We start from the raw sequence: 12,751 nt of genomic DNA on the forward strand, positions 1-12,751 counted from the left end.
TACTCTTATGAAAAGGCGATTCAATAACTGGGGCATTTAATATGTTAGAGTCGCTGTGTTTTGTAATCGAGCAGTACTTACCGTATTTGATCTGGAACTTAGGAAATAAGTCCTTGTCAGAGAGTAAAAATGCAACATAGCTTGCCCACCTGATGTCTGAAGTATCCTGGACCTCCTAGGAATCAACAGAGTCTGAGGATGTGGCTATGAACGCAAGTGCCTTACTTACTGGGGCAAGGACTCCACCTGCACGGTCAGGGACACCCACCCACCCACAAACCTCGGGGTGTAGCTCTTTCACCCAGCGGTAGCTGAATGCTCACCCTCATGTCCCTCCCACAATCTCACGGGCCTCTAAAGAATATGACACAATTCCTGGGTCCCACCTCTTTTAGGAGCTAGGATACTTGTCACATCAACGTGTGTGTGTGTGTGTGTGTGTGTGTGTGTGTGTGTGTCTGTTAGAGTTACTCCTGTCAAGTAGGGAGACAAGAAATCAGGTGGTCAGAGGATTCAATGTATGAGCTGCAACGTGCCCAAGTTGATTTTAGTAACAAAACCAGAGTCCTTTTGCCAGTCTCCTCACTTGCCTTTATTGGGACAAAGGGTGGGGGCTGTACACACAGATGCGCGTGTGTGCAGACATGCGCACACACACACACACACGAGGCGTGCAGCTTCACAAACAAAGTAACAAAATTAGTGAGAACAAATGAAGAGGTTCCTTTCTGCACCGTACTGTCTTCTAAGCAGACCATAATAATCCCTTTCGGAGAGAATGCTAGTGTCTCAAGGTCAAGTTCAGGGAAACTAGCATCTGGTTGGATCAAGAGCAGCTCTAAGCTGGGGCTCAGGTGGAGTGCGGAGGCAGGGTTCCAGACTCCCCCATGGAAAGCTTTCCAGAAACAGACACTTTGCTTTATTTACAAAAACCTGAAGGTCAGTCTGCCTGGGCCCTCAGACTGATTTTTCTTTTTTAAGGATGGTGAAGGGTTTGTTTGATGACTGCTTTTACTCCCCCATAAAGCCTCCTTGGAGCTCTGTTTGCAAATCTTTGAACACTCCTTAATACTGCTCTTTCACCATGGGTTGATAAACCCATTAAGAACATATAAGTGAAGGCTTATAATCTATGAAAACTGGATAGTGAATTAAACCATCAGATACTTTTAGGTTTAAATGAAGACTACATAACAGCAGTTCAGCCATCAATTGGGCTATCACTTCGAGCCAGTATGAATTCTGCTGGAAAAGCTATTTTTGTGCAGATGTGGAATTCAGTGGGAAAGACTGACTCGTGTACCAACATCAATCAAAATGTCGACTTCCCTGGCAGCTCTCAACAGTCAGGCAGGTTCAAAGGTCACAGGATAAAGAAAAAGCCAAGCTCTGGTTCAGCTCTAATATCTCCTCGGTAGAAGTCTTGCAAAAGTACCCCCTTCTGTATTAGCCCGGCTTTCATTAATCTTCTTGCCATCTTCTTTAACTAGTCATGCAGAACCGCTCGATAGCAAGACGTATAATGGGGAAGGCCCTGTGCCTATTACGGCGTTAACATTCTCTTAAGCCCCAGTGCAACAATGGAACGGGGAGGCAGAGGAAATCTGCAACGGCAGGGTGCAGTGCAGGCAATTCAATTATAGCCAGGGCTTACCTATGTACTCCTGACCTATAAAACACAAGAGGCCTTTGTGTCTAACTGGCTCGGCCATTAATGCTGCTGAAGATCACAACAATGCTGATCTTTCCTATTTAAGCTAAATCAATGTGGACAAATCATTATTCAGTAGCTTTAATTTAATTAGTAAATTAAATACACTACTTTACAGATCTTGTCAAGTACTTATGAAAAGAAAGATTCATTTAAGTGGGAGGTCACCAATAAACCCAGCGAATTTAACTCCAAACCTTAACTGAATCTCAGCTCAAATATCCAGCAGGTTCTATTCACCAGGGCTTAACAGTCTCCTGCAGTTTGGTTAACTCACAGTCTCAAAGAGTTCCTGCCCTGGATCCAAACAGTGGTTTGAACCACTGCCCCCGTGCCCCCCAACCAAAAAAACCCCAAACAATCCCCCCACCACCCCCCAACACAACCAGCATCCACGGAATCTGATTTCCTTTAAATTATACTATTGCAAGAGAACGTAATCAGGTTACTTCTATTATGTTGCTTCCTTAAGATTTTATATCATCTATACTTAATTGAGATACAGAGCTCTTTTCAGCTATAAAGACGACAGCTACTTTATTAAAGTTTAAATCTGATTTCTTAATGATAGGCTGCTTCCTTTAAAGACTCTAAACCTGCACAACCTTCTTATGATAAAACCAGACGTGGCATCCTTGAGTCTGGTACTTTATTTAAATACAGCTTCAGAGTCCCTGATGGGTGCTAATTTCACAGAAAGGGTCCTTGCTTTTGTTTCACTGTTGAAATTTGAAACCAGGACTTAAAAAGGGCGCCCACCACATTTAAAGCCTATGTCTAGACCTTATAAGGATGGAGAATTATTTCTGAGACAATTCAACTGTGGTTTTTTTCTGTTGGAAACATTCTTCTATACGGTGTATACAAATCTTCGTTCAGTTAAAATGAATTCACATTAATTCATCTTTGAGAGGTCAGTGATATCCTTCAAAACAGCAAAAGATACCCTAAGGAGTGGCAAAATCTGACTTAGACATCACTGATTTGAATAATAATAGCGGCAAACAGCATTTTTTAAAATCCAGAAAGGCAGAATTTATTCTTAATTTCTCAGGGCTGTGGACACACTGCTTCTTTCAACTAATTTTTGTTAAGAGTCCATATTTACATGTACATTTTTTTTTTTAAGGCATGTATCTATTTAGTGATTAAGTTCCAAGTCTTAAACACTCACAGGGACAGAGCAATGAATCATCCCTGTGAGAACACGGCCAAAGAGGGAGAAGTTAGGGAAGGAGAGCGCCATAGCATGCCTGTTTATGGAGCAGGGCTTCAGAGCCCGGGTCTTTCTGATGCCACAGTGTATGTAATTACGTGTTTCACTGCAGGCGCTCTTAATGCTCAGTCCCTTTGCCAAGTCAGCTATTCTCATACATTTTGGATTCGGCATCAATTAAACTTGAGTTGTGTTCTTTATGACGACCAAATTAATGGTTTGACAGCAGCTTTCTCAATAAATACTGCAAACTGGCCATATTCGAAGGTTTTAAAGAACCATTTCTTTTCTGTTCAAAATTCTGACAAACATGTCTCAAGTAGGACTGGGGACAACTTCATTATCCTCCAAACACTTACTGCCTTTTTGTAAAGAGGGCTGTTTAATAACACATCTGCTCTGTTTTCACAACTAAATTATTCCAGTTGGTCACACGTTCCAGTCTTCGGCAAGACACTTGTGTTATAAGAGATAAAAACATGAAAAAGGAAATATATTGCAGAAATCAAAAAACCTTATCTACTTCTAGACTCTCTCTCTTTGCCATAATTCATTCAAGAAGGCCCCAAGAATAATTTTTGATGTAAACTCAGCTACAAACATACATCACTATGCTGATAAAAATCACAGGCTAAACTTATGAAATATAGTGACTTTCATTTCTTTAGTGCTGCTAAAATAACTTTTTTCTAAGGTTCAACAGACAGAGAAGATAAAAAAGGGTTACCATTAATCCTTAAAAAAAAAAAAAGCAGCAGCCCCATAGATTAATTCTGTGGTCTGATGATGGTTTTGAAGATGAACTTTTTAGATTAAGTCAATGAATTAATTTGATGGAGATACTGGAAATCATAAAACAGTAACAGCATCAAGCTGATTCATTGAATACACCTTTGTTTGGACACTTTACAATATAAATGTCGTTGAATAACTTTGGTTTCTAAACTGTGGCCTCATTAAGTTCTATTTCACGACAGTAAACACTCACCAAGAACAACCCTGAAGGTGCTGAGCTAGGGGACAAGGTTATGGAAACCAGTCTCTGTTCTGTGAGTTCAGCATGGAGATGGGGGTAGGAGAGAGGGTCAGACCTCAAATACACACAGTGTATGTGAGGTGCTTTACCAGGGGTGTGTGCAAACTCCAGGGGGCAGAATTACAGAAAAAGTCTTGACACTGGGAGCTGGATCTTGACAAATGAGGGGGCCGTGTGTGAGGAAACGGAGGTGTCCATAAATGAGAGAAAGGGTCAGGTTGGAGGCGTATTCCAGGCAGAGGGGAGAGCAGAAGCACAAAATTCCACGTGTGATTGTGTGCTGGTAGTTCAAAGAGACCACAGTCCAAATTCAGGACGGGAAATTATGGGCCACTAGCCTGAAATAGTCAATGTCTGAATTTCATTTTGTGAACCTGCAACTTTCAAATATATATATATATATTTTAAAAACAGCAAAATCCTTTTTATCAATTGACTTTTTCAAGTGCAGAATCCACAAACTGGTTGGAGTTAAATGCAGAATCCTTTGGGTGAAGGGGAAGCCTCATGCCCAACTCTGCCCTACACACACACACCCATACATATACACACAAACACACAGACACACACATAGGCCCTGGCAGTTCCCCGAGAACCCAGAGTTTTAAGGGACATGGTTTGAAAGTGCTGTGATGGAGACAAGGATTCAGGAAGTGTTTTACTGGGGCAGGCAGTGTACCTCTCTGCTCACAAAGGGTCACAGTTCTAGAGTGAGAGGGGGAACCTCTAACAAAACCTACACGTGCAGGTTTTACACAGAACCATCCAGTAGGTCTGAGCATACGACAAAGACTCTCCTGCTGGGCTGTCAGTACTGAAATGGCGGGGCCCAGGTCTGCTCTGGATCCCTAAGACTTTGGAACTTGGCCTCACCCTCAGAGATGTGTGAGAAGTACTTCTTGGCTGAGTGGCCTCAAGAGGCCACAGGAGGGTGTGGCTGTCCATCTCTGCTTTATTCCCTACGAGGCTGGGCGTGTTACATCCCTTACCTTCTGATGCCTGAAGCCCAGCCCAGCTCGCATAGTGTCTTGGTAGGAATATAAGGGAAATCTGAATCCTGTTTCTAGCTCTTTCCCTAACCTTTCCACTCCAGCATATCCCCCTATGTAACATGTAAGTGGACTGCCTCTCATTTCTCAGAGACATGGCGCATTTATAAAATGTTACTTTTCAAAGCATCTTGAGTTCTTGGGAAGAAAGACGCTAGAATGATGATATCTTTATTGGCTGACTAGCTCGAGGGAGAGGGATTAGGAAAAAAGATGTTTGTCTAAAGGAGGAGGGAATCTGGCGGTCTTTGGGCAAGGGCCCCAGAGCAGCAGGCGGTTTTTCAACACTCCTTCTGGCAGCCATGCTGTCTCTGCAGGCCCCCGAGGCCTCACTGGGACGACAGGACGGTGGGACGGTGCGGGGGTCGGGGTGAGCATGGCCTTCCTCCTTTCCCTGCACCACTAGGGTCCCCCTTCCTGCTCAGCTGTAGGCTATGGAGCTGAAAGGAGGAGACCATGTAGCACGGCTGGATTCAACGAAACAATTACACACCCCCGCATAAACGAGGCCAGGTGGGATCCAGGCCCAGGCTTTGTTCTTTAGGCCCCTGTCTGGTCGGTTTCATCTCAAAAACTGGAGCCACATTACAGACACTCGCTGGCCTTTAGATTTCTTACTGTTCCCTGTTTTTGTTCCCAATTTAGCAGACACTGGAATCAAGGAGACTAACACAAATTGGGAGCTCCAAGTTACTGAGTTGGAAGCTACGCTACTGGGGTGCGTGCTGGGTGGCAACATTCTAAACAGGCTCTGAAGGCGAGAACCAGCAAATCAACAAATCCTTTCTTCCATGGAGGAGTATCAGTGTGATCTGTGTCCTTTCTGTCTTTTCATGGGACTGAAGTCCTAAAAATGATTAATCTAAAGGCTATCCTCAATTACTGAACTGCAAAAATATATATGCTACAATATACACTTGGACTGTATCAACTTTGGTAATTTAACCAGAGGCGTGCCAGCCCAGCAGTGATCTCTTCCACAGCACCAGGCGGGGGTTTAATTACGAGCTGGTAGGTCATGCAGCTGCCAATAATCTGGAGGGTGTTGACACCTCTGGCATGATGGATATCTAAATCTAGTCTTCAGCTGCCACGGGAAATTCTCCAGCTTCCCTTGATCTGGCCAGGAAGGCAGGCAGGTCCGGGTCTGACTGGTCCAGCCCCCCAAACAGGCAGAGGAAGGGAGCATAAAGTGAAATGAGGGCTCTGGGGAGTGCAGATTCCTGGCAGGAAGCTGCCCCCAGCCCCCAGTCCCCATTGGGGGTGGCGGTGGGGGGGCACTGAGGTCAGGAGCCGCTGTGAGCGCCTCTACTGCCATCAAGACTGAGCGGAAGAGGGACCCGTGTCAGGCTCTCAGTACCACAACACAATCCCATTTGATTAAAAGAAATTTCTGGTAATGAATTAAAGAGACCCAAGGAAAAAAGGACACGGTGGCAATATATTCTCCTGGCACCCAGCACACAGAGGGGAAGCGGGGTGAAGAGAGAAGGGAGACATAAATAAAAGGCACTACTCACTGGGGCTTTTTTCCTCTGCAAGGTCACAGGCACAGAGCAGGTCAGAATCGATCGAGATGGGCTTCTGCTTAATCCAGAACTTGGTGCTGGCTTTCTGACTCGTGACAGGGTCTATCTCCACTTTGTCTCCAGAGATACCTGTAAGGCCAAGGGGAGGACAGAAGAGAAGCCACGAGAAGTATGAGGTGTAAGTGATTTCAGTGAAATCATCTGACCTGTTTTGTAAATCCTAAACTGAACGAGCATGAACTCTCTCTAGGGCTTCGGGGAATGCCATGGGCTTCTTAAGACAGATGTAAGGAGACTCCAAATGGCACGGAGAAGCCGCCTGTCTGGCTTCCTGGGTGAGTGAGCCGGGGTCGGGGTGGGGAGAGGGGCAGCAGCCAAAATCCATATACGAAGGTATGATGAAGCCTTCCTTCTTGGAAAAGATATAATATAAAGCTTACCTAAGTATCGTTAGTGAAATACACTGTAAGGTAAGGTTCATCTAAACAATTCTCATCAGTGGTCTCTGCTGTGTTTTGTTGTAGAAGATCTGGGTTGGGCAGGCAGAGCTGTCAAATCACCTATGCCTAAGCAGTCAGGCTACCAATGAAGAGCTTCTGACCTGGAAAAATCTTCCACACCAAACACAGGAAGTTTCTCTCTCACTGAAGAACTCTCTGACACTAAGCAACTGTCCACAGCATATTTAAAGGAAGTCACAGGAGGACCACAAGGTGCTTCATGTAAAACCTTCCAAGCGCACGGCTTCAGGCTGTGGAGGCACTGCTCTTCCACTAAGGGAGACAGCCCTGGGTATGCACTTTATCCAACAAAGGCTTTCTAATAGGGAACCAGAATGTTAACTATGGGGACTTCAGCTTTCATTTTCAGAGCCCTGAGAGACATAACACACTGCGCAGCGACTGGGAGCAAAGCTGTCGGGAGAACTGTGACAGCGCCAGGGAGGCAGGGTGTCCTGGGACCACCTTGGAAACCAGAGCCACGCTCTCCTGGATCTCCGAGCAGATGGTGCCCAGCCTGACACATAACATCTAGTCTAGAAGCTCTCGATTCCCTTTTACTGAAAACTGAGGAATCTGTTCATGAAGTGAAACGAAACCCTTCAATATCCTTCCAGAGTGGGCCCCAGAAGGAATCTTAAAAGTAATTAATTTTTAAGCCACAGTTTCAAGGTCAGGGTCAAAGTGAGAACAAGCAAAATGAAGATATAAGAAACCGTTAAAATCACCGCATCTACATTCTGTAACAGAAAAGACAACAAGAGTTAACATATTTCATCCTATGGATCACGCTCAGGAATTTTAAACTATCACGTGAGAAAACTTGGTAGGCCAAAAGATAAGGCAGATAAAATAGCTACATTAAAAAACAAAAACCAAGAGACCACAATGACCAGTCGGACCACATTTAAAATTAAAAAAGAACAGAAATACAAAATCCTAGTGATGAGTTGTGCTATGCACTCCACTCGTCTCCATTTTATTTTATGAATAAAGAAATCCCAGACAGCAGCCAGACAAAGGCAGGAGGCTGGAGAGACTACAGCACCGTGTCACCTGCCGTATCTGAAGGAGACCCTGCAGTTCAGCTGCTTAACCCCAGTCATTACCGTGTGGTCTTAGGAAAAGATGAACAATTGGTATTTTTTTAATTAATCGAATGCCGGAATTTGTCATTAGGCATCTTTCAGGAATGCCATATTTCAATTAGGCATATGTCATCAGCCCAATTGACTCTGGATGTTCAGGTCTAGACGATTTCAGGAGGGTGAGAATGTATCAGGAGACTGATTTTATTACATTTCACTTAAAATAGATTATGACTACCCAGTCACATTCTTCCCTCCAATTTGGTCATTAATTGTTAAAGATCTGGACATTTCTACAGTTCCCTGAAAGAAGAAAAGTACTTACACCATGATTGTTGGTTGTAAGTGGCTCCCCCCTCCCTACTTTCCTCTGCTTCTTATTTTGACATTTATAAAAGTCAAAACGAGCAGAGCAAAATAAATGTGCGTATCTCTTCTGCCCCACGTTCCTTTCTCAGAAAGGGAGGGGGACGATCGTCATCAGAGAGACACGGCTTTAAAATTTTGTTCTACGGCCCTGCAACTCCTGAAGCCGTAGTCAGTCAATATTGTTAATGTAGCTTGTTAATTTGATAGGATTTGTCAGGTAACTCCACTGGAAAATTATATAAAACTGTTCCAGATGAAAAGATGATAGTGACATGAATTAAAGTGATAGAACAATAGTGGAATATAAACCAGAAATGACACCCAAAGTGGCTGTTGATTTATTGCCGTACTGAGTTTGGTTCTGGGCTCCCATGTATATTAGTGCTACAAATCTGGGTCCATTTAGCAGAGGGATGCGCATACATACATCACCAGCTCCTGCTCCAAGCCAAGGTCACTCCCCATTGCATCAATCTTTTCAACAGAGCCTACTTCACAAAGCAGGACTTTTGTAACCATCTCAGATGTAACAGACTCTCGTCCTCTTTCATCTTTCTTTTATCATGTAAAGTACACTTTAACTTCTATGATTTTTATCTGCAAATTGTTCCTGTAGAGTTCATCCATTATGGGCTGTATCTTAGCATCAGTAGCCTAAGCTCTGTTCCACCACGAGAACACTTTCCCAAACACACCCTTTCCTAGGGTTAGTGTGCAGTCACCATTCACCAAGGGGAACCCCCAAGTCTGCGGTTTGGGGATGAAGATGTGGGAGTTGAATGCATTAGGATCAAGACAGGCAGGCAGGTGGAACACCACTGAAACAAGCGGTGTATTTCAAAACAGCTGCGTGGAAATCAGATTTTTTCTGAATCAAATCACATTTTCCCAGTGACTCCTAGTTTCAGAGATACTTTATCTTCATTTTGGATTGATCTGTAATTGGCAGGGGCTCCCAACACTTTAGTTTTAACTTTCTCTGCCCTGCAGGCTTTCAGTCAAGCAGTTAATGATCTGTGAAACACTTGCCTGCCTAGAGGAGTCACTATTTAAAGAAGCCTGTAGGGGAATCTCTCCTGATGGGAAAAATCCTTTTCTACATTAAATAATCTCCCCCTCCTTGAGATGTGTGTGAGTCTGGCTTCTTAAAGCGGGGCACACGGCCTCACAGGACCCTGCTCGCTCCTGCCGGACAAGTGGCAGCACCATCGGAGCCCACTTTACTGAGCACACCCAGCCTCCACTGCAGAATTCAGCCTGAAGCAAACAGAGCTCTCGGACCCCGGCCTGGAGCTGAAAGGACAAGGCAGCCTGGTGGAGGGGAGAGCAGTTTGGAGGCTGGTGCTACAGGCCAGGTCGGGGGTAAAGGGTGGTGAGGCATTAACTGGCACCAACTCTGTGCCAGAAAGGGTAGGAACCCCTCGTGTGCACTGATGCCAATCTCATAACCACCGGATGAGGTCGGTTCCTGTGTTTCCCTCTACTTTATAGATGAGGAACTTGAAACCATGGGGAGGAGATGTAACTTGCCCAAGTTCACACAGCTGCTAAGGGGCAGAGCCAGAATGGGAAGAAAGCCAGGTAACCTGGTTCCAGAGCGTGTCCTCTCAGCCCCAGCATTATTCCCCCAGAACTGTGCGAGGTGCTGTAACCCGTGCTAGGAGAGGGGAAGGCGCTGGTCTAAGGCTGGGGAGGGTTTAAGTGGGAAAGTCGTGTTCATACCCAGAGCCATCCGGGTCCTGAGTGTGGGACTTACCCCATTGCTCCTCACCCAGTCTTTAGTCTTCTCTCTCCATGTTCACCAAGGAACAAATAATATTCAAATGCGCCAATAAATCGGAGAAGGCAATGGCAACCCACTCCAGTGTTCTTGCCTGGAGAATCCCAGGGACTGGGGAGCCTGGTGGGCTGCCGTCTGTGGGGTCGCAGAGTCGGACACGACTGAAGTGACTTAGCAGCAGGAGCCAATAAATGCACACCTTTAATTTTGTTCATATGTGGCAAACTGAAGCATGAAGTTTTATCAGTATTCTGTTCAACCGCGGAGCATGGTTCTGATTTCCTTGGCTGAAGTTTTTGTGTCAAGTCTCTGAAGAAAGGGCTTCCTTGGTGGCTCTGCTGGTAAAGAATCTGCCTGCATTGCAGGAGACCCAGGTTCAACTCCTGGGTCAGGAAGATCCTCTGGAGCAGGAAATGCCAACCCACTCCAGTATTCTTGTTTGGAGAATGTCATGGACAGAGGAGCCTGGCGGGCCACAGTCCATGGGGTCACACAGAGTCAGTCGGACATAACTTAGCAACTAACAATTTCACTTTCTTCTGAAGGAAAGGCAGAGGCACTCCTTGAAGTGTCGTTTATGCATGATTAACAGGCAATTGAAATGATAAATATATGCCCAAGAAAAGAAGCGAAAGCTGGTTTCTATTAAGTTTACATTTCTCTAACTTACATGGCCAACAACAGAGGACTAGTTAAGACAACCATGTCGGAATACAATGCAACCATGAAAAACTGTATAAAAAAGCTGTGATTTGGAAAAATTCTTATGATGCTAGGTGAAAAGGACAGGGAAAATATTTATAGAAAAGAGGTCAAAAGGATCTGCTTCATTGGTTAAGTCAACTCTGGCCAGTGGAAATTTCACCCAAATAAAAACAAACATCATTTTAAAAGTTGACTTTTTTGGTGGGGGTTGGTTTCTACTTTAGAATTCAGAAAGTGAAAGTGAAGTCCTTCAGTCGTGTCCGACTCTTTGTGACCCCATGGACAGTAGCATACCAGGCTCCGCGGTTCATGGGATTTTCCAGGCAAGAATACTGGAGTGGGCTCCTGTTTCCTTCTCCAGGGGATCTTCCCAACCCAGGGATCGAACCCGGGTCTCCTGCATTGCGGACAGACGCTTTACTGTCTGAGCCACCTAATTTTTAAAACATGAGAGGAGAGGAGTATGTTAAATTCTATAACTGGTAATGATGAGAAGTGATCCTAAATTGGAGACGACCTCCCCCGAGCAGTCCTCCGGTAGCCACAGGGCTGCAAACGCAGGTGCCACTCTGACCGACGGTGCCTGGGAGGCTCAACTCCAGCAGGCTCAGCCAGTGAGGAGGAAGACAGGACGCAGGCTGGCCCGAAGCGGCTAGGGCTGGCCCCTTCCCTCGGAAACAAGGGAGGCCATTTGTCTCCTTTACCAGCTCTCTTCCCCAACCCACTTATCCAAAGCCATCCGTCATGACCTTTTCATGTTCCCACTTCTGACAGCTTCCAGATACAGTGAGTCAAACTTCACTGGGAGCAAACTATCACACCAACTGTCAAAGCAGAAAACACTGCCTGATTGCTGTCCTACATCAACGCCAGCGTATAAATCCTTCCTTAACAAGACAGCTCAAAATAAACAAAAATGCAACTCTAACGTATATACAACTCTCTGGGGAGACGATTTGTCCAAGGCCTTAGAGTTATCGCCAGGAGACCTGTGTCTGTTTTAGCTAACTGAAAGATTTCCCTAAGAGGAAATTAGCCCTATGTGTTACTTCTGCTAACACAGACTGGGCACCTACCCTGGACAACCTTTGTGCTGGGTCCTTTCATGTGTAGCAACTTATCACAAGCTCAGCCTATTTCTACCAGAAAGGCAGGAGCAGCCCAGTTTGTATTTCAAGGCAGTGGCATAGAGGTTACGGACAGGGAACTCTGGAGTCAGACATTCCTGATTCTGACTTTGGGGATCAGCTTCCCTATTTTCTAATGCTGTGATTTTGGGAAACTTGCTAAAAACTGGCAATAATAGAATCCACCTCATGGGCTTGTTATAAGGATTGAATGAATAAGACTTGTAAAAGTGTCAGCAATAGTGCTTAATCCATAGCTAGTGGTCTTCCCTAGTGGCTCAGGTGGTAAAGAATCTGCTTGCAATGCACAAGATACTGGTTTGATCCCTGGGTCGGGAAGACTCCCTGGAGAAGGGAATGGCTACCCACTCCAGTATTCTTGCCTGGAGAATCCCATGGGCAGAGGAACCTGGTAGGCTACAGTCCTTGGGGTTGCAAAGAGCGACTGAGCTTGGGCTCGGGCAAGACTGAGCAATTCACATACACAGGGACACCTGCTACTGCTTCTCGTGACTGCTGTTATCCGGAGTCAGGCACTAGGCTAAGGGGTGTGACACAGATCAAGAGGTGATGGTCAGGACACTGAATGCGAGCTTGGAGAGTCACGGGAGGGGTATGAACAAGGGACCTGGCAGGCTCTA

General features: G+C 45.3%; 1 protein-coding gene across 5 annotated transcripts in view; it reads right to left on the minus strand.

Moving 5' to 3' along the window:
* Nucleotides 1-12,751, minus strand: part of MAPKAP1 (MAPK associated protein 1) — a 241,155-nt gene that overhangs the window by 22,610 nt on the left and 205,794 nt on the right. For all 5 annotated transcript variants that reach the window (XM_052647826.1, XM_052647827.1, XM_052647822.1 and 2 more), the window contains one exon: nt 6,533-6,670. In XM_052647826.1, coding sequence (XP_052503786.1) covers nt 6,533-6,670 — 138 coding nt within the window. The remainder of the gene's footprint in view (nt 1-6,532; nt 6,671-12,751) is intronic.

Source organism: Budorcas taxicolor, chromosome 11, assembly GCF_023091745.1.
Source record: "Budorcas taxicolor isolate Tak-1 chromosome 11, Takin1.1, whole genome shotgun sequence".
In the NCBI taxonomy this organism is placed as follows: domain Eukaryota; kingdom Metazoa; phylum Chordata; class Mammalia; order Artiodactyla; family Bovidae; genus Budorcas; species Budorcas taxicolor.